The 21,857-nt window shown below is 43.4% G+C and overlaps 1 protein-coding gene across 1 annotated transcript in view; it reads left to right on the forward strand.

Moving 5' to 3' along the window:
* Positions 1–17,207, forward strand: part of PACRGL (parkin coregulated like) — a 53,982-nt gene extending 36,775 nt beyond the window's left edge. The window contains exon 8 of the mRNA XM_061556539.1: positions 16,715–17,207. Coding sequence (XP_061412523.1) covers positions 16,715–16,771 — 57 coding nt within the window. The 3' untranslated portion in view covers positions 16,772–17,207. The remainder of the gene's footprint in view (positions 1–16,714) is intronic.
* Positions 17,208–21,857: the final 4,650 nt, after the last annotated feature.

Consider the following 21,857-nt stretch of genomic DNA (forward strand, 5'->3'; position numbering starts at 1 on the left):
CAACAATCGAAATTGAACCCCCTCAATGTCCCCGATAATAACCGACGAGCCCGTTGCCGCGGCAACGACCCTGTGGGCCAACTCCGACCACTGAACCGCGCGGAGTGGCCCCCAAACGTCAACCCCGTCCTGACTCCGACCCCTCGACGCAACGCGATTGAGTGGCGCGCAGATCCGCGGTGTATGCGGTGTATGAGATGCGCGCAGGGACCGTGTGCGTGAGGTGTCGCGACATGCCTGGGGTTCTTGTGGAGCGGCCGGCGGACGGGCGGACGATGGCGGACGACCCGGAGCACGGCGCCGGGGTGCTGGGCAACCCGATGCCAGGTGACCCTGCTGGCCACAGTTATAACACGTCACGCGGGCCCACGCCCGCGGGGATCCGTGTCTCCGCCGGGGTTCACCTTGGCGAGGCCGGTCGGTCCCCCTCCAACTGGCGGCCCGCTGCGACGCGAAGGCCTGGGTATCCAGGACCTCGTCTTCCCTTGCAGCGACCCGCGTGGCGCACGCCACCACCTGCCCATCCCGCTGGAGGAGCAACTCTGTGTGCAGATAATGTGCCGCGCCCAGCGAGGAAAGGTTTGCTTCGTCTTTGACGTGGACGGCAATTCGCAGCTCTCGAGCCAGCAGTAGCAACTTCTCGAGTACGATGGAGTCCAGGCCCACATCGTCCATTCGAGGATAGGCCCCTTGAGCCAACGCCATCAGCGCACTCTGATAGGCAAGGGGCGTCTGGTCCGCCTCCCTCCTCCAACTGGCGAAACGATGTCTTGTTTCCGATGGAGGCCCATACACCAAGGCCATCCGATCGAGGGCCTCCTGCAAGGTGGAGCGCTCCCTCCGTGGAATAAGGAGGAACGTGGCCAGGGCCACGTCGTCCAAGGCGGAAGGCAGGGCTCGGAGAGAGATGTTGGCAGACCACCCCGCCGTCTCGGCATTGGCCACGAAATGGCGTGAAAAAGCAGCCCAGTCCCCCCCCTTTGCCGCGAAAACCTGCAGCGATGGTAACCGCTGTTGCAGCGCCGGGATGTAGTCTCCCCCTGAAGACAGCAGCGTCCCTAGTGTAGCATTTGAAGCGTCTTCCGGTGGCAGAATGTCCGAATGAATCGGCGGTCGCCGTCCTGAAGACTCTCCTCCCGGTAGAAGGCCGCCAATGCCGGACGTGACGCGGCCCTCCTGGGCCCCGTGACTTCCTGGCCGGTTGACATAATTTCCCCCGGAAGCGGTGAATCCCCCGGCGGAAATGACGTCATCTCCGGCGATCGCATTCCTGGCGGAAGTGACGTCCCCCCCCCCCCCGGAGGTGACGTCAAAATTTTGCGTGGGAATGGCGCGTTTTTCGGCGGGAACTGCTCCCATCCTCCGGCCTGGTCCTCCACTCGGCGCTCCCGCTCCCCCCAGCGTGAGCTCGTCGAGGATGGAGGCAGCGGCATGGAGGAGATCGGCCAGCCGGGCATGGGCCGATTGGATCGCCCATCCCGACGATGGCGGACTCCTGGAGGGCCCCGGAGAACCCGAGCCCGCCGCCGCGGACCCGTCCCCCGGAAATGGCGCTCCCGCCTCCGGCTCAACGTCGCCCTCAACGTCCTTGTCTTGGCCCCTGGTGAGCGCTTTCGGTCTTGTTTCCATGTTGGCGAGGTTCTTTGGCCGCTTCTGACACCAGTTATAGTATCTTGAAGGGGACAGAGACTTCTTTAGAGGCCACACGCTTTTATTTCAATAACAGCTAGACATCCTGACGCACTGGGGAAATAGCCTAACCACACAACCTAGGGAGGTACAGCCTCCACTCTATTCCAACTACTCTCCTTCCCTAGCCTACAGCTACTCAGCCCGGGGACGCTTAACGCCACCCTCAGCCCACTCAGTCCCGGCGGGGCGGCATCCTCGGGGCTTGGGGTCCAGGATCTCCGGCGGCACCTTCCTTCAGCTTTAGATGAGATGGACTGGCTCCCGCTCTCCGGGAGCCGTCTTATATATCCCTTCTCTGAGGGGCGGGGGTGTCTCGGGGCCCTGGCTCTCGCCAGCCCCCTCCCCTCAGAGCGGTTCCAACCGCCTCTCGGCCTGGCCGGTCCGGACCAGTCCAGACCGGTACGTACCCCTCCCCTAGGTTGTGTAACCTGTGTCAACCTTGACCACCACACATGTATACGAATTTGAGAGGAATATTAAAATGAGAAAATGTAATTTTAAATACAAATAATTGATTTAATAAGATTTGCAGATGCAGTTGTGCTGAATAGTATATACTATGAATTCTGACAGAAAGAAGCTACACATTTTGTATTATCTTTGATGAAATTTGCATTTAATGAGACACAATGTCATTTCATTTTAATGATGGGTATCTTAATTATAAATATAGTTTGTGTTAAGTTAATTGCATGCTATTTAATTAAAAAAAACAGATTGTACAATCATCACTTGGATTACTTATATAAAATGGCATAATAAACGTAAAAAACAACAGGTTTGCATTAGACACAGCCATACAGTTAGACTAGGGTCACGAGCAATCTTGAGCCCAATAAATCAAGGTCAGGATATGTTTAGCCCTCGCTAGACATCATGATCACTAGATGTGCGTGCATTTAAAAATGCACTTCTCTCCTGCTCAGATACTTCTTATCTGCAACGTGGTTACCACAGTCTTAGGGAATCATTACCTGGGATTTGAAACACTCCACTGCTGCTACAAAATGCACTGCGTTAAGCAGCGTACAAATATTCCCACTATCCCCTGTTACTGATCACCTGGCAGGGTATTGTGTGTGAGATAAGCACACCACAGCGTAGGACAGATAGTTTTTGTCCATTATTTAACATAAACACACAAGCCACACAAGAACATAAACAAGCACCCTGTAAGAGATCCATAGAGCTAGAGATGAACCTTGCTCATAACACTGGTCAACACACTTTTTCTGGCATAAGGTATTCCAACGGGTTTAAGGTAAATTTGGGGTGCTGATTCCAAATCTGGCATCAGTTTTTGTCTATCACATCAGGTTTTTGAGATATCAAATATTGCATTTTCAATAAAAACTGCAGAATAAAAATATTAAATAAATGTGGAAATCTACATAAAATGATATTATAAACACACTATCCTAAAAATACAGCACCATATTTTAACACTAAAACAGTCACTGACTCGCAACAACTTGCAATCATAAGTAACAGAGTTAATTTCGGGTAAAATCAATGAAAATAGGGTATGCCGATAGCATAATAATAAGATGTGATAGAGCAAATCTGAGATCAGATTTGGAATCAGCACCCTGAAAGTAGCCTAAAACAGCTGCAAAAGTCCAGGCCAAAAAACTTTTTTTTGTTGACCAGTGTAATGGTGATGGATGTAAGACCACGGTTTCCAGTTATGCATGTATTGAGGTCTTGCTACAGCGCAGGCATTTCATATTGCAAAAATAAAGCGACAATATGAAACCAATAGGTTCGTTCCCTCCAGTAGTGCTGCATCGTGAAAATGTCAGATTTGGGAGTTTTATTCATGTCGTTGCTTAGAAACGGGCACTGTAGACGGCACTGTATGTGCACAATTGGCCAATGGAGTGCATTGTTTCACAAATATATATTTCAAATAGTTGTAGCCGCATGGTCAAAATCCATTTATGAACATTCGCAACATTTATGGTGTGTTGATTTTATCTGTGGATTGTTTATTGGGGGTTCTTTGTCATTGGTAGACGAATAGCAACAGAATGTGTATCAGTTCCTTAATTAGCTGCTGCTGAGCAAAATTGACCTGTTAATCTAAGAACATTACACTTAAACTGGAGAGTAATGACATGGTATATTTAGATACATAATTTTCACAAACGTTTTAAAAAAGTAACTCACAAAACATTCCTAGCATCAAAAATCACCAAAGTTTTAAATAATTTGGTAATTTAAATGCAGACTATGCCCAAATCACCCAAAATGCACCCGTTTTAATCAGATCTTGGTAGCGAAGCATGGTTAGGCTTTTGATTTGGATGTGCGACCACCAGTCATAAAACAGGTGTTAGCTGTAGGGATATGTTTTGGGCAGCAAAGCATAGCGCAGAAAAATATATTGCATTATACTATGTTCCCATGTTTTTGCTGTCCGCCTTCACCAACCCGCACTGACCAACGTGGTAAAGTATGGATAAAACAACCCCCACACAACTCGCATGTCATGGAGGTGGGGGGCGGGCTTCATCCAGCAGTGGATTGAAAAATGCATCCAGTAATGCATCTAGCTCTTACGTGATATAAAATCGAATACTCTCACTGGCAGGCTGGTTCCAGCCCTTGAATTGACCTCATCTAAAAAGCTTTGTGTTTATTACCACTAGCTGAGTCAAAGGCCAAGCTACATTGCCTATGAGATGGCGTGTTAAATTTGACAGCATGCTACATTCAACAGGAGTGTGCAGTAGCTGCTTGGCATCTGATTCATTAAGATCTCTACAGATGTAATATTTTCATTCTTCTATATATCGGTTTACTGCTTTCAATCTATTAGCCTTGTCCGATTGACGTCTTAGATAAATCTGAAGTCACATTTTTTTTCATAGATTGCAACAACCTGTTTGATGGGCAGTTGATAAACTGGATATACATTATTATGTGTTTCTAGTCTAAACCTCTTTGAAGCAGATATTTGACTGTCCTTGTATGGAAATTAAACGTACTAACAACTAATTGCACACAATACCACACCTTTGTAAATTAGTTTTTGAGGTCATGAATGCCCATTTTGTGTTGGTTATTCCGCAAAAAGCTTTACAATGGGATGTAGTCATCGAATCATCGTTTCTATAAACTGAATTTACTAGCGAGCTCACTTGCAACTTTGATCACCAGTAGTCTAATGGTGACACAGCAAGACATGTCCTTTGCATGCTTGACATTTTGTCACTTGCCACTTTTTTTTACATCCTATGCCACACTTCTCCCCATTCCGCTTTTCACATCAAAAACGACGGTGTGATTACCAATTAAGTGTGCGATGCCCAAATAGGTGGTAAGCGTTGCTCTTTAAATGAAAGGTCCTTTTCATTAGTGCATGTGCACAGGAGGCTAGCTTAAAATGGAGATTGCTTCCTTACCCCCGAGGAGCAAAGCTGTATTTATATAAAACATTAGCAGCAATGTTTTTTTGGGACAGTACATGTATCCGTATGTCTTCAAAGTACCCAGAATAATTGACAAGTAGTATGCAAAATGTATTGACCAGTACAGTATATTCTTAATAATAGTAATAATGAAATAATATGAACAATGATACTTATTTTGGAAATCCACTACTGAATGAAGGCCTCCCCTTTACCTTGTTGGTCAAGTAGGCTGTTTGACCGTACTGCACCATGTTAGTCAGTGTGGGTGGCTGTATGTGATCAGTTCAGATATCACTCACCACTGATGTCAGCCATGGGCAGCAATCAAACTGTCACTGGGTTCATAGTGCAGTGCAATAAGCGCTGCACGACTGCTCACCCGCTTCTATTTTTATTATTACACGCTTTTATTTAACTCACTCTGTCTGTTGTATCCTCAAACAAAAATCTTGTAACTCAATGTTTACCCACTTCCCAATGTGCTATCGACTGCAAACTTGAAATACCTATGTCATACTGATGACAAGACTATATTCTATCATAACAAATCCAAAAAATATTTTTAAACATTTGACACGCTTTATTGAACGTACTCTGTGTTGTCGTATCCTCAAATCTTGTAACTCAATTTCAACCGTCTTCCCAATGTCGTATCGACTGCAAACTTGGTATAGGTATGTCATACTGATGACAATATTCTATCATTAAAAAATAAAAAAAATTATTTTTAAACTATATTTTTTACGGCTATATTTGTCCACGCTTAACTCACGTTGGCTAGAAATCACCACGGTCCCTTACGTTACGGCAAGCCTCGTGGAGCCACGCCAAGGGGCGGAGGATGTGGAAGGAGGGGAGGGGCGATGGGGGAAGGGGGCAGGGGGAGGGGCAGCTCGGACAGTACATTTCATTAAAGCGTGTTTAAAAAAAGTATTTTAAAATATTTTATTATTAGTGGTATCCTTACGTATAATTTTTGATTCATCACATGCTAATGCACGTATGTTGTGGTTCAAATGTTTATACTGTTTTAAAGTGCCATACAAAATTGCACGTGATGCACGATTCTTTTTTGTTTGTTTACAAATTTAACAATACACATGATAACATCTACACTACATTTGTTTTGCTAAAGATCAACCAAGGCCTGACTGTGCCTTAGTGGTTAATATCACACAATGTATTATTGAACAACCTCATGCTTGACTTGATGGCTTGGTTATAAGATTACATTTGCCTTGGTAGGAATTCTACATAAAAATTGGTTGAACCAGTAGCACAGTGGTAAGTGCACTGTGTTGTGACCCTGACGACCTGAGTATGATATCCACAGCTGACATAAGTGTTCGGTGACATCTGAACTGTTCACAGTCCCCCCTTTCACAAATCAGCACTGACCAGTATGGTGAAGTATGGCCAAATACCCACATGGGGAGGCCTCAAACCCGTAGTGGATTCATATATGGATATAAACACATTTTATTGTCTTTTGATATTTGTATATATTAAAAAAAACATTGACAATTTCACGTACCTTACCAAAGACCATTATTCTCCTACTCTTGATGGACATACATCCCACATCCTAGAATAAACAGAGTAATGTATTTGACAGTTTGTCAATATTGTGAGCATTTCAAGAATGTTTTTAAAAAATCTAAATTAATGCTTTCCGTTGAACTGAACGCCTATAGGTGTAACTGTTGGGTAATTATATCCAATGTTGTTTGTTACGCTTAGTTTAAATACAAATGTGTTTCAGAACAAAGTGTTCAGAAGCTATGTATGTATTTGTAATTAGATGTTTTCAAATGTATGAGATTCTCATTGCTATGTATCTTTTATATGCAGTTCCTAGTGTGTGTGTGCGTGCATGTGCTAATTTTAATAAATTATAAAAACATTGGAAGTGTAGTGTTCGGTTTAAATCGTAACATCAAATTTATGCATAGCATTTCCTTATTTAAATTGCATTCCCTTAAATTGTGGCTGCATTCTTACGGGAAGCAGAGTTTGTTTATTAAACTGGGCAAATAGCAAGTGTCTCCCAACATTATTAAAGCTTTGCCTTGCAGTTAAATGTGTAAATTACGCTCGCCTATGAAATTGAACAGCATTTTGGGGTTTGTGATTTACTGCCTGATGCCCCCCTGATCTGTTGAAATGCACTTCAATTTCAAAGATTTATTCGCGCAATCGCTGGATGCGGATTGCAGAAAATGGATGCTTTCCGGAAATCTGAAATCATTTTTGAGATTCCCAAAGAGATTTGACTCTTCCCAAATCGCCACATTTATATATCAACAAGCGCTTTTAATTGCTGCACAATATTATGGAATGATGTGTAAAGTTTTTTATTCATGTAAAAAATCCATATGAAAACGCTGCCTTTTTTTAAAGTTAAACATGCATTGAAATTATAATATAATTTACCGTAACATAACCTTCTTTTAAATAAAACAGAAACATACACTGGACATGCAATGATACTTAAAATTAAGTGTCTGTGGTAAAAGAGGTATTACGCTTCTGTATGCTTTCGCTTGGTTCTGAATAAAAGAAATCGTACTGCGTAGGGACTGCCTACACATTCAGAAATATTAAATGTGCATCAATTGTAGTTTAAGCCTACGCACACAACTTACATCAGCATAGCTGCAGCGGAGATTTATTTTAAGTGTGTATATGACCTTTTGAAAATGGGTGGCTGTGTTTCTCTTAGGGCTAATGCCCATGTCAGGGTACTGAGACAGCACTTTCGTGATCCTGCCTTTTAGCCCTGAGGCAGGTGGAAAAAAAATGAGCGTCGTCCTCTTCGCCTCGGAGGATTTTTTTTTGCTTGCACAGTTTCAAAGAGGCCTCTATTAAGTAGCACACGATTGCACGAAAAAAAATCCTCTTAAAATGGGCTGCTGGTAAAATATTTTGCACTGGGAGCATCGAAAAACATCAATGGTTCCAGGCCACAGATTATTAACTGGTCCAGTGAATGGTGTTTTATTGTGGGCGAAGCCCATTGAGTAGGCATTGGGAGTGAACCCTTTGTGTGCTATCATCCTATTATCAGGGGATACTTGAAACTGTAACTTATGGTTCTCAGGTTTGAGAGATTCCACTGTCAAATTAACCGTTCTTTTATTTACATCAATGGCAAATAATATATACCTTACAAAAATATATACCTTACAAAATATTGCAATGTTTTCAGCAAATTACAAATGTATGTCTTAAGTTCTGTTCTCATATTATTAAGTCTCAAAAAAGGTGATATGCCTTCAATTATCAAATGGGTATCAGGCAGTCATGTCCATGTGTAATAAAAGGACTCAGACACTTCTTGCTGACTCCGTGTCCTTTATTTGGGGTTCGCGTTCTCCTTCCCACACGGCACTCCTCCTGAGACTCTCTCCCTGGCAGCCCCACATCTGCCTTCGCTCCCGTAGCCTTCCACGCTCCTGCAGCTCCGCTGCAGGCTCTTGGTACAGCCCTCTGGCTGCTCCCCCAGCAGCTCCATCGCTGCTCCCTGTTCCTCCGTGCGTGGCGATCTCGCCACCTCCCAATGTCAGCCCTTCGTGGCCTCTATGGCTATCTCGCCATTTCCTACCTCAATCCTCCACTCTCTCTTCCACCCCGCTGGCTGGCGCCGTCATGAGCCCCTCAGCCACCAGGCTGAGGCACGGCGACCACCCAACGTGTTCACCACCCTTCACTCCCCCGACTGCCCCAGATAGCTTCCTGTCTCCCCGCTATAACTTCTCCCCCACGTCACCCTGACTCCTCCCTCTCGGATCGTCATATCCGCCCCGCCCATTTACGCCCGCATTACACTACCCTCCCCCGTAGAGAAAATCCCAGCCGTCCTCGGCTGAAACAGAACAAAATAATGCGGGCGAAGGCATCACAATCAGGAGTCCCCCAGACACAACGGAGATTATAACAACAACAACACAAGCAACGAAAGGGGAGGTATCAGGAACTGGAACAGAACACCGGCCTGTCCTCCGCGCAACATCAACAAGAATAAGAATGGCACAATGAACAAAAACGGCAACTGACACGCAAGAACGGCCAACGCGCACAACCCAGAAATGTGATGTTTTAGTGCGTGTCCATGTTGCAGTTCCATCCGCTCGGCTCAAGTCCAACGTCAAAGAGCAAGTGGTAGAGCAGAACGACGAACGGCGCTCAATTGCTCCTTCAAGTCCTCATCCAGCTAGCACACCAGGTAACACCCAGTGCGACGGGAGCTGAAGAATCTGTGACGAGAAGGAGAATCCAATCCCCTGAGGCACAGCACAACAACGCACATCCGCATGTCGTACACGACAGCCACCCGGCCTCAGGGTAGTGGAGATGATGTAAATCCAGCCCGCTTAAAAAAAACTCCCCATAAATACCCAAAATAACGCAATGGATGCCCCAGTATTTACATTTTAACAACAATATTATTTACACGTGACAACAACAACAACAAAATTTCCTGCTCTTACCCACCAGCAGTCCTCCCTTGAGGACCAGCAGACATCGCACGTACACAGCATGTACCCACGGTCACTCTCAGCAACCCAACAAAACGCCTAATCGCACACCCTCGCGTGGAGAGAGCCACGCTCCCCAGCGGTAACGTTTAACTCGCCCTAACCCCCACCGTGGTCGTCAACCCACAGCAACATCCACTGACCATACTCTCAGCTAGTGCAATTTCGGGGATGAGCAGCAACTCGGCCACGCTCCTCCCTTACTATCCCATCAGAGATGGACACACACCAGCCTCGTATAGTCCGATGCTTTATAGCCCAGGGAAGGTTCATCCCCCGGCAATGCCAGACCCCATGGACTCCCCCCACGGGGCAATGTTCTCTTATAGAGACAATAACACCCTAACCCAGATCCCGTGAGCCCCCGGCACACCAGGTTCAGTCTGCCACCGCACAACTGAACCATGACTCCCCGAGCCATATGAGCACATGGCCCATTAGTTTAAGACATACCACGGAGGTTTCGCCTCCGGGCTGTCAGGTCAGCCATCAGCCATAGGCCGATGTGACCACAACTCGTGCATCACCCAATCAACAATGGCAGGCATAACAGATGGAACATTTGCCCCACCCCGGTTTTTCCCGCGCGCTCAAAATGGCGTCCCCCTTCGCCCAGCGCGTTCGCGCAATCTCTCGCGCGCACTCAAAATGGCGGCCCTTTCCGCAAAGCGCATCGTCGCCATACCCCGCGTGCGCGCAAAATGGCGGCCCAACGTGCGAACACGTGGCCAGAAAATGGCGGCCCAACGTGCGAACACGTGGCCAGTTTTCTCCATTCGTGCACCCCAGCTTCCCTATGCTGGGGGTCACAAAATGCATCCCCCGTCTTATTGTAACAACCCCAACAACGATAGACGCACAGCCCCAGCTTGCTGCGCACAGCTGTCATATCGTGGAATTTTTAACCAATATTTTACCAACCACATTGGTTACACAACCCAACTCGCCAAGCAACTCGTGGCTGCATGCGATCAACCGAATACGCGACGCCACTTGCCGCCAATTTACGATCCCATTAGCATTAACATCTAAGCCATCCACAACGGCGTCATCGCGCACCCTCATTCTCAAAAAGCTCAATTACCCCTATAATATACACGCAATCTCGTGTGCACAACACCCATACAACCAAATTTTTGGGTCCCCCTCTATAATATACACGCAATCTCGTGTGCACAACACCCATACAACCAAATTTTTGGGTCCCCCTCTATAATATACACGCAATCTCGTGTGCACAACACCCATACAACCAAATTTTATGGTCCCCCTCTATAATATACACGCAATCTCGTGTGCACAACAACCATACAACCAAATATTTGGGTCCCCCTCGAATTTGTTACCAATTTCCAACAGGTACGCACAATATAATAACAATCTCTATTCCAATAGTCAACCACTGCATCGCACCCCATAACCATACAGAACGGTATAACAGCACATGCAATCAGCATATCGCGATCACACGCGTACATTTAAGCACAATAGCAAGCAGATCTGCAGGCAACCAACACACCATTAATCCTGTCGTAACTTTGCAGCAACAACACAATTATTCTCTCTCTTGCAACAATCGCATCGCACACAGCACCTCGCAGCACAATACACCAAAAAAATATATATTTTTTCAATTAAGCCCATCGCACAAGGCAACCCACGAGATAATACAGCGCAAGATACCCGACGCTCCCAAGTTAATAATTAACTTCACCATCAAGATAACAACTCCACGCAGCAGCGCACACACACAATTTGACACTCAGCAAATACAGCAGACTCTCCGTCCATTCTCAACACACGAACACACTTACATTAACACCATTAACAAGCAGATAGCGCGTTCATCGTTATTACACACACATACACACAGTCCGAACCGCGCTCCGCACAATCGAGTCATAAGAGAAAACCAAAATAGCCCCCCGGCCCTCGAAGATGAGTGAGGTGTGTGTTAAGGCCGGGTGCGTATCGTTATGACTCGCCCGGGGCTGCAGCAAGAAGAGGACAGCAAGGTGGCAACTTGAGACGCCTCGCAGAACTCGTTCGGCGACTTGACGGCTCCGTTGTCACGCACCCGAGCCAGGACGGGAAGCTCCCGCCCCAGCAGCTGCAGCATCGGCGTCTTCTCCTCGCAGCACCCCCTCGAAAAACAGCAGCTCGCAGCAGGCTGCTCACCCCGCGGCACCTCCAGATGGCAGCGCAAGGCTGCCTCTCCGCCGCGATGTTGAAGATGGCGGCGTCCTCCCGCCGCGGTGAAGACAAGATGGCGGCTTCCCGCCGTTTCTCCCCTGCCACGCCCAAGATGGCGTCTTCGTGCCACGTGGCAATGGCGCTGGCAGCGCAGGAAAGGCAGAGGCCTGCGGATCACCACCGGGCCTCCCCGACGTCGTCCTCGGCGTGGTGAACTCACACAGTTGCGCCAGCACGATTTTCAAGGTCCCCATCTGCATCGCTATCTGTCTCCATCGTAAGTTGGCGTCCTCCGGCACAGACAGGTCCACCGACGCGGCGACACCTTGCTCACCCGGACCCGTACTCGTTCCAGAACGGATCTCCTCTTCCATCGCAGGCAGGTCCACCGTCTGAGGAAGGTCGTCGTCGTCGGATGATGTAGCAGGAATATTCTTTTTTTTCTTCTTTCTCTCAGTTGTTTTGAGATGCCGTTTCACTTCTGACTCCAGTGTAATAAAAGGACTCAGACACTTCTTGCTGACTCCGTGTCCTTTATTTGGGGTTCGCGTTCTCCTTCCCACACGGCACTCCTCCTGAGACTCTCTCCCTGGCAGCCCCACATCTGCCTTCGCTCCCGTAGCCTTCCACGCTCCTGCAGCTCCGCTGCAGGCTCTTGGTACAGCCCTCTGGCTGCTCCCCCAGCAGCTCCATCGCTGCTCCCTGTTCCTCCGTGCGTGGCGATCTCGCCACCTCCCAATGTCAGCCCTTCGTGGCCTCTATGGCTATCTCGCCATTTCCTACCTCAATCCTCCACTCTCTCTTCCACCCCGCTGGCTGGCGCCGTCATGAGCCCCTCAGCCACCAGGCTGAGGCACGGCGACCACCCAACGTGTTCACCACCCTTCACTCCCCCGACTGCCCCAGATAGCTTCCTGTCTCCCCGCTATAACTTCTCCCCCACGTCACCCTGACTCCTCCCTCTCGGATCGTCATATCCGCCCCGCCCATTTACGCCCGCATTACACATGTGTAGCCTTGAACTAATAGAAATTTTACATTCCGAAAACTGTCGCATAATTTCCTACCATTATAAAAGCAATGTACACTCTATATAATTAAATACCTTAATATGTATGTCTCAAAAACCTCTAGGGTACTTCCCGACAAGGTAGAAAGCTGAAATTTGGTACATAGGTAGCTTTCAGGGCACAAACAACAGGAAGTACTAGATTTTTCATTTTAAGGCCCCCAAAACTCGATTTTAAGTGCCCCATAAACATGTTTGCGTGTGTCATTCATAAACCATTCAAAATACAAGATTCGTTTGATAGAGCGTTAAACAGCAAATACAATTAAAGTGAGAACCATTGTTCTATATTTCATTGTTTTTCAGATATTACGGATTAAAGTGGTTATGATCGAAAAAATATGCATTTTATGATGTTCAAATCTGAATAATTCGAAAACGGTAAAAGATAGGAGCTTCCCCTCATAGAATATTAAGTTCATAAATGTTTTGTTCTTTCTAATAAAATAATGGAATCTTTATATTGAGTGGTTTCCAATGGGTACGTCTTTAAATAAAAAAAGTTGAATAAATATTGTCAACAATTTTAGTTTTTTGCGGAAAAGTAATTTTTTTGGGAGTAGTTGTTAGTTCTAGATTTGAAGCTTTCGTGACTGCAAGGATTCATACTCTTAGTTCTTTCGGTAAAGTCACGTAGGTAAAAAATGAAATAAAAATTAATAAAAATAAAACAATAAAATCACGACGTTTCGGAGGCAACACAAGCTTCCGGAAGGCAACACAAGCTTATGTTGCTTCCGAAACGTCGTAATTTTATTGTTTTATTTTTATTAATTTTTATTTCATTTTTTACCTTCCGGAAGCTTGTGTTGCCTCAGAAACGTCGTGATTTTATTGTTTTATTTTTATTAATTTTAATTTCATTTTTTACCTACGTGACTTTACCGAAAGAACTAAGAGTAGGTAGTTGTTAGTGTCTGATTGTAGATAAATATTGTAAAAAATCATCAGGTAAATTATTATATTTATTGAAAACGTTTGCCTGGCGAAGAGAGGCTTCATGAACTAGTTTGTAATAAATTGTATTACTCAAATATGGACAGCAAGTATGATCAATACATTCCATGATCAATAAACATCAGTTATAATTTTTTTACCTAAAATCTTACATTTTCAATGTCAAAATATAGCATCTGTTTATCTTCTTAACATTTGTACAACATATGTGCATGTGTAAATGCTGAATCACCCATTTGAAAAATGATGGAGCTCACCCAACTGGGTACCAAGTGTAAATGTTATCAAATTCAAATGTTAGTAAACATTGTTGTAATGTATGTGGATTGCATGACAGAATGACTGAAAATAATTAAAAACTTCGACAGTGTATGCTGCCTATTGGAGTGATGTCATGATAATTAATATTTTTTAAGGAATCATGCTGCTGTGTTAGTCAGTGGAGGAATTTCCCATGCCAATATTGGCATGCAGACTGTCATAATGAACTTTGTCAAACGGCCATTATTGTACGAACATTCACCACCAGTTTGGTGGTAGAAACGAGAGGTTGATATTTCTTCTGGTTCCAAAATACCTCTTGAGGAAACAGGCTTGCTATCCTAAATTAAATGCTTGTGCATCTGTTATACTGGCAGAAGGGCTGCCACTAGAGCCCTATATATGCTATATTTGTCAACTCTTCTATACTAGCCAGACATTTAAGAAAAGGTTGGAGTGTGCACAATTTATCCCACCACACACAATTGACGAACTTTAATTGTAATCCTTATGAGATGCCACCCATAAGGATGGCTAAATGCCAATACATTTTTTGTAAGAAAGATGGTCATGATCTAGTGTTCCTCTAGTATAAATAAAGGCCAAAGTGTTGTTTTTTAGGGAGGATCTGAGTTTTGCTGTTTTATGTATAATCCTTAGTAAGTAAACATATGGATAGCTAGAAATCACTTCGGATAATGCACTTTTACTGCATAGTGAGCAAGGATGGGAAATGTTGCTTAAATCTCAGACTTTTATAATCAATCTGTGAAGAAAACTTGTTTTCACATGAATTATATTGAGCATATTACATTTAATATGAGCTAAAGGTATACAAATGAGTCGGTGGCATAAGCAGCAGCCAGAATTTCACAATAGCTTTTCCACCTGACTTGATTTAAATTGTGTCACATGCTCAGATGAGCATATTCCCTGAAAGGTCATTGTTTAAGAGGCCTCCGGGTCAATCATCTTCAGAGCTCACACATTATTATAGAATATCTGCTGCATAGTCACACAAGATATGTCTGCAGCTGTGTATGTTAACAAAAAAATGTTAATTCATCAAAAAAACCCCGAAGGTTAAAAACCAAAGGTCCTATTTCTGCTCTATTGGTTCACACACATATTACAACATAACTCTTTGTGCATTAGCAGTTATGTTCCGATAACATGATTAATATTGACGATTCTTAAATATAAATTGGTCCTTGCCATGAGAATGTTGAATTTTTACCACTGGCTCAGGGCCATCAAAAGAGCTTCATGTGAGTTAGACTAACCTATTTATACCGAAAATTCGCTATAAATTCGTTATATGCGGCGTTGCGAAGGAACAACATTGTATGTACGGTGGGCTACTCATTCGGAATCTGTCTCGTGCGGTGCATTGGGGGTTGGGTGAGTGCGCTGTATGCCCATTTTTGGAACGCATCGACTGCATAAAGCGAGGAAAACCTGTACTCTGCTTTGTGAGCAGGGAGAAAATTATCTTGAGCGGGTGGATTTTTACACTCACGCAAAAGAAAGTCGAGCGGAAAGATATTTTTTTGTCGCAAAGTCGCTCCAAATATGACGTTTCTTTTCAGAAAGTAACGGTAAAAAATAAATATACGCTGCACAGTGCTACATCCGTACGTGACGTCACTGCAAAAGAGCCCCCCCCCCCTCATTAATAATCATGAGCAGGTGTGTTTTTACACTCACGCAGAAGGTTGAGCGGAAATACAATTTTTTCACAAATTCACTTTAAGTTTGACGTTTCTTCATTGATAGTGAATGTAATAATAATTATATGCAGCAACAAAGTGCATTTGGTGTCTTTATTTATTTCTTGAGCACTTGAGACAAAAGGTAAGTCTAATTGATGCTTCTACATTTGGGTAAAATAGACATTTCTCGGTGATTTTCCACATATTGCATCGATTTCCAATTAATTTCAACCCCAGCGACCGAAAGTAGAAGAGAATAAAGTATCAGAGCAGTGAATTTGAACAAATTGAAGGTCAGTTTATATACAGTGCTACAATGACATGAAGTGAGGTGTTTTATGACGTAGTTTTGTGCCAGATTCACTGCCATTAATACAGTGCTACAGTGAAATGCAGTGAAGTGTTTGATGACATTATTTTGTGCAAGATTGACTGCCATTAAATTTACACAAGATACAATTATACTCTGCTTGATGTTTTCGTAAATATTACAGCTTCTGTCTAGGTCGGGCAAAGAAGCTAGTTCCAAATCATTTTATTCATGTGTCATTAAATATAGCAGCAAATACACGTGATGTGTAGTAATTTATCAGTCAAAATAACATGACTTACACCAACGGTTTTAGTTTTGTTCATGGTTATATTGCAGCAAGGGCGTAACAGTGGCAAGAAGTGTGATGGTAAATGTACATTGAATGTTTTATTGTTCTATAATAAATCTGTCCCTTGAATGATTCCCCTAGTGAGCAAATCATCAAATCTCATTGTAAAGCGTTGACTAATCACAATTCTTTTGTTGCATCCCCATTAATAATAATAATAATATTATTAATTTGCAATGGTCATTAAAGCTGCTTTCTCATTTTTGCTTTTCAGGAAAGTCTCACGATGATAAAGCTGAAGATCCCAACATACTGCTCAATCTATTGCTAAGGAAGCAAGTTAGTAATTTGTTTTAGAAGATGCTCATGACTATTAAAACTGGCTGTAAAGGTATATAGAGACAAAGTATTTTTTGATGACAACTTAATGCGAAAAATTTTGAATTTTAGCATGGTTAACTACATATCTACATTTCTCTGTGTAAAATAAAAATGTAGTGTTCACATTTTGACATTTAGTTAAAGCAATGCGTAGGTTTACATGCCCCACTTATAATTGCATTCTACTTTTTTTTCCAATGTTTATTATTTCTTCATTTTCACAGTAAAACATTGTCAGGTGCATTTAATGAAGCTTGAATATGTGTATGCAATATTTCAGTGAAAAGTAGAGGTGGGTTAATATTAAGTGTATAATTATATTATTTGCGACGTTTCTGTATCGCTATTGAACAAAGAAAGCTAATAAAACTGCATTGTCTGATGAATATTCTTGCCTGATTAGTTTTTGTACTTTTCCACAATCATGTTCTTTATAATAAAGTGTAATGTGCTTCAATAGGTTTATAATTTATAATCCTGTGTAAATTCAATTTAGACAAACACCCACAGGTTCCAATCAGTTTAATAACCTGCAGTGTTGCCACACTCATATATCATGACTACATTAACTTAAATATTTATAGTGTGTGTGCCTGTGTGTGTGGTTTACATTTTTTTTACATTGCAGGCCCATGCATACATATGCTTAAAATGTAACTTTTATATATATGTTTAAAGGTATTCCCAACCCCAATTGTCAACAATGCCAAAGGACACTGTGCACTTCATTTTATGTAGCTGACATTTGATATATTGAGTGAATTCAATATCAAATGTTTTAAAAATGTCTCATTGAAAAAACATGGATATGTTAATATCAAGGCCATTCTATTCAATTTCCTATGGATTGTAAATGTCTAGAAAAGTTAAGCATGATGTGTTCCAACAAGATAATTGTTTTTTTACCCTTTTATCTGGCAACAAAACTGACACCTTTTTTTTACAAGGAGTCATGTTTGCATTGACCACATTACCTGCGGTCGGAATGCAAACAAAAAACACAACTCTGATAATGTATGCACTGTCCTTGAAATTGATTGGTCCACACCCGAGACAGCTTTTCTTAGAGTCTAGTCTCACATGGTGTTGGACCAGATAATGCCAAAAGGCACATTGGAACCTTCTTTGCTACTGGCAAAGGAGGTTCCAATGGTGTTACAACAACTTCATTTTATAACGTACTATTTATTTTTTGTACTTAAGTATGGCTAGATTGTTTGCAGTCTGATGGGTTTGTTCAAATATTACTGGATAACGTAGTGTGCCTGTGGCTAAACTTCAATGTACATTTCTTAAAGGACATGCGTTACTCCTCCAACATGTGCAGCATGGCTTTCTGTGTTTATTACAATATATAGAGCATCTCATGCTTCGTTACTTAAAACCTTATTATATCAGTCAATAAAGCTTAAAGTGGTATTATATAAATGTCATTACACTTAAAACACTTGTAAAAAATATCAAGCAAATCAACTGAAATATGTTTTTGCCATTTAATTTTATAAAATTCTTACTTGGACATCAGCATAAGGATATAAAACCTCCACAGATACATATTTATTGATATTATAACAATCCAATATTACTGAAAGGGCAGCTAACAATTCCATATATATTTTTTTCCTGAGAAGTGAAAATACACTCTTAAGTTGCTTAGACTGCACAGCTGAGTTGAGTGAGTTCAAATTTGTCCAGACGTTGACAATTACTGGCTGGAGATCAGGCCAGTGAATGATTTATTTTAATAACTTTACATTTACATTGGCTCCTCAAATCTCACATGTTGCCACGGAATCCTAAAAAAGCAAAAATCGAAAAGAGGACAATATTACTCATGACAAATCCCAACACCACACACAAATGTATGGTGCCATGCGCACACACACGGCGGCATGCATTTCAATAATTAGGTAACAACACCGTGTGCTTCATCACTATGTGATATCACGGTTGACACTGCCCCGATATGCAGTCGTGTCTTGAGGTAATTGTATTCTCTGTGAGCTAAAGGACCCTAGAGGTGTAGACTCATAATGAGTAACGATCTTACAGTAAGAGTTTAACCATACACACTTTCCCACCCCCTTCGTATATCTTTAACTTGGGGGTGGAATCCAATGAATCTATACATATGTAGGGAGTATTACGGGAGAAACGGCGGACAACAAACACATGGGTGTTGGCACTCACATACACGGGTGGTCACACCGACGTCCGCATCGGTTATTGCCCACGCCCCCAGCCCTCGGAGGTGATCCCTATAAAAGGTGGAGACCCAAAGAGCTCGAGGCAGTTCGACACGAAGCTGACCAGTGAAGATCCAAGACTCGAAGATTAGGCCCTGGGACTCCCCGGTCTCGCCGTCCTTATAAGGGCCGAGCCGGGTAAGGCAGCGGCGCGGCCCAAAAGCTTCCAGACCGCTGCCCTTATCAGGGCAAGGCTGGTTAGCTGGTGCCGAGATCTGTGCTTGCCAGGGCCAGATCAGTCAGCCTCCCGTAGCCCAGTAGAGGAGGACTGGGGAACAGGACAGGGGGCTTAGTACTAGGGTGGGTTTCCCATAGTACGGGTGAAGGGGCCGATACCCCTTCAACTATTGTGCCTGTCCCTGGGTTAATAAACAGAGTGTGCCTCAACTTCGACATCGTCTCCTCGAACTTACTACACATATGCATAGGCACATTTACATTTTTTATTTCTAACATGTTTGTCTCTTCAAAATGTTATTGCAATTGTGCCATCAGTGTTGTGTTACAAGATGAAGAAATTTCCATTTGCAGCTCCAGCAGTACATCACTAATTAGAAAATGGCCTATGTAAGGAGATATCCCAGACTGTTTCTGAGATACCTTCAAGTGCCCTTTTAGCCACACCAGAGGCACTGCAACTTCCCCTATACACCCTGCTATTGAGAGGTTTGCTGTATGACATACCGAAATGCATAAGTTGAGTTGATCAAACAACTATTAGGGGTTTTGTGCAGCAATTGGTAACAGAACTAAAATCTTCAATTGTCTAAATTTGAGGCCGTTTTAATCATGGGTTGCTGCCTGGATTAGAAACCATTATGTCAGTGGTCTGAGCCACCCAGCCACTGCAACGTTTAAACTTGGGCATTTTACTTTCACGGTACCAAGATGAAGCGCTCGGCTTTTGTTTGAGTTCAAGATTTCCCTAGAAGGCCGTCTGTTTGCGGAGCCTATCGAGCTATGGAGGAATAAAGAAATAAAAAAAAACCCCACAGTTTTATTTGTCCCCCAAAATGTACATGATCCATTGAATCTGTACAAAGTGGTAAACATCTGAGGTTTGGTTTAATCAACGAACTTTCAGCAGGAATCCTCTGTGCTAATGCTTGTATATATTGACATGTACGAGGTAATCAGGTTTTGCACATTGTGTAAAAAAATTGCAAAGAGGTGGCTGCTTACATGAGAGGCTCCAATTAAATACATTTGTAAGTTTAGGGGAAAAAACCCTGCCGTGATGCAAATAAGTATGAATAGTAATTAGGTGCATTTTATTTGCATATGCGTAATCTCAATTTAACACAATATGTCATCACGCTTTGCATTTATGATATGATCAAGTAATAGGATAACATTTGAATTTATCCACCTATTTGACTTTAATGTGTGTATTTTAATCATGTAATTACTATAGCAATACGTGTACTCGTGACGGATCATTATTTTATATGGTTTATGTGGCTGTGTTTCAAGCTATGTTTCAAGCTGCTTATCTGGAGACAATTGGGGCAGTGCCTGCTGGACAAACGATACGCATTTTTTGTGCTCCTGAAAGCATCGTAAACAACCACAGAAAATATATTGCATAAAATACGGCTTGGTGGTGAATTTTGCATTGTTGTGTACAGATAATAGTCATACATATGCTGGTGGATTTAAGCAGTACAGTAGCGGCCACGAGGTATTGCACATTCTGTTGGAGCTAAAGGACACCCGCACAAATTGTGGGCGTTATTTCTTTCATAATATTTTGGATTATCTTCACTAGCATTACATCACTCATAGCAGGATAAATTGACATGGCAATGAACTTGTGTTCATGAAATGCAATAAAATGCAAGGGGCCCTTGCACCAAGGTGCAGCTACTGCGTAGGTCGTTTATATTCCGGACCCTTGGAGCAATCTGAGATGCTGGAAAATGCTGCATTCCGAGCTACTCGCACAAGCCCACTCTCAGTCACGCCAACTTTGATTTGAGCAATTACTCATCAAATCAATATGCGTAAGCAACACATCACATTACAGGTTTCCATTGCCGGTGTAAGAATAATAGGACGAAAGAGCCCTTGCGAAGACAGCCCCGTAGCACCGTCTACACCTTGTGCACATCAAATAAACCTACGGCTGTCCACCCAGTCGTTACAGCTCTGTGTTGTCTGAATACTGTGTGTGCAATTGGAGATGGACACTGAGCGTGCCTTTAAATCAGTGGAAAGAGAAAGTCGCACATTGAAAGGCTGCGAGGACTGATGTGGTTTCGAAGGGCATGCGCTAAGGCATCTGTAAAACTATACGGGACACGCAGGAACATATCATTTGTTCAGGCTGACCTGCCAACTCTAAAGCAATCCTAAGGAGGTAGGTGGTCGTTTGGCAGGGCAGCTGTGCCCTCAACCTTAATGTGACATCATGGGCATGAGGCAGATTGCACTGGCACAGTGCCCCTGATTGTCTTATTCACGCAGATTGGGTTCATCTTTAACGCTGAGCGTTAAATATGCGCTAGCCGCTTCTGCATTGTACGCTAGTTATCTTTCGCTGCCTTTTTCATTTATCTCTGATCTCTCTTTGTTCGACTCCCTCCACCCCCCAAACCACAACCATGTCTTCCTCTCCGTTGCCTCGTTCACGACCACCTGCCACTATCGTGATATTGTGCTGTTTTCATGTCACACGTCGGTGATATTTTCACGTCCAATGTCACGTTGGAATTTGTATTTTACCATTTGGATTATTCTCTCAGACACAAGCACACAATGCATGAACATTGTCAGAAGGATCAAGAGTAT

This window comes from Lethenteron reissneri, chromosome 22 (genome assembly GCF_015708825.2).
Source record: "Lethenteron reissneri isolate LAM-NWPU_2019-01 chromosome 22, ASM1570882v1, whole genome shotgun sequence".
Lineage (NCBI taxonomy): Eukaryota > Metazoa > Chordata > Hyperoartia > Petromyzontiformes > Petromyzontidae > Lethenteron > Lethenteron reissneri.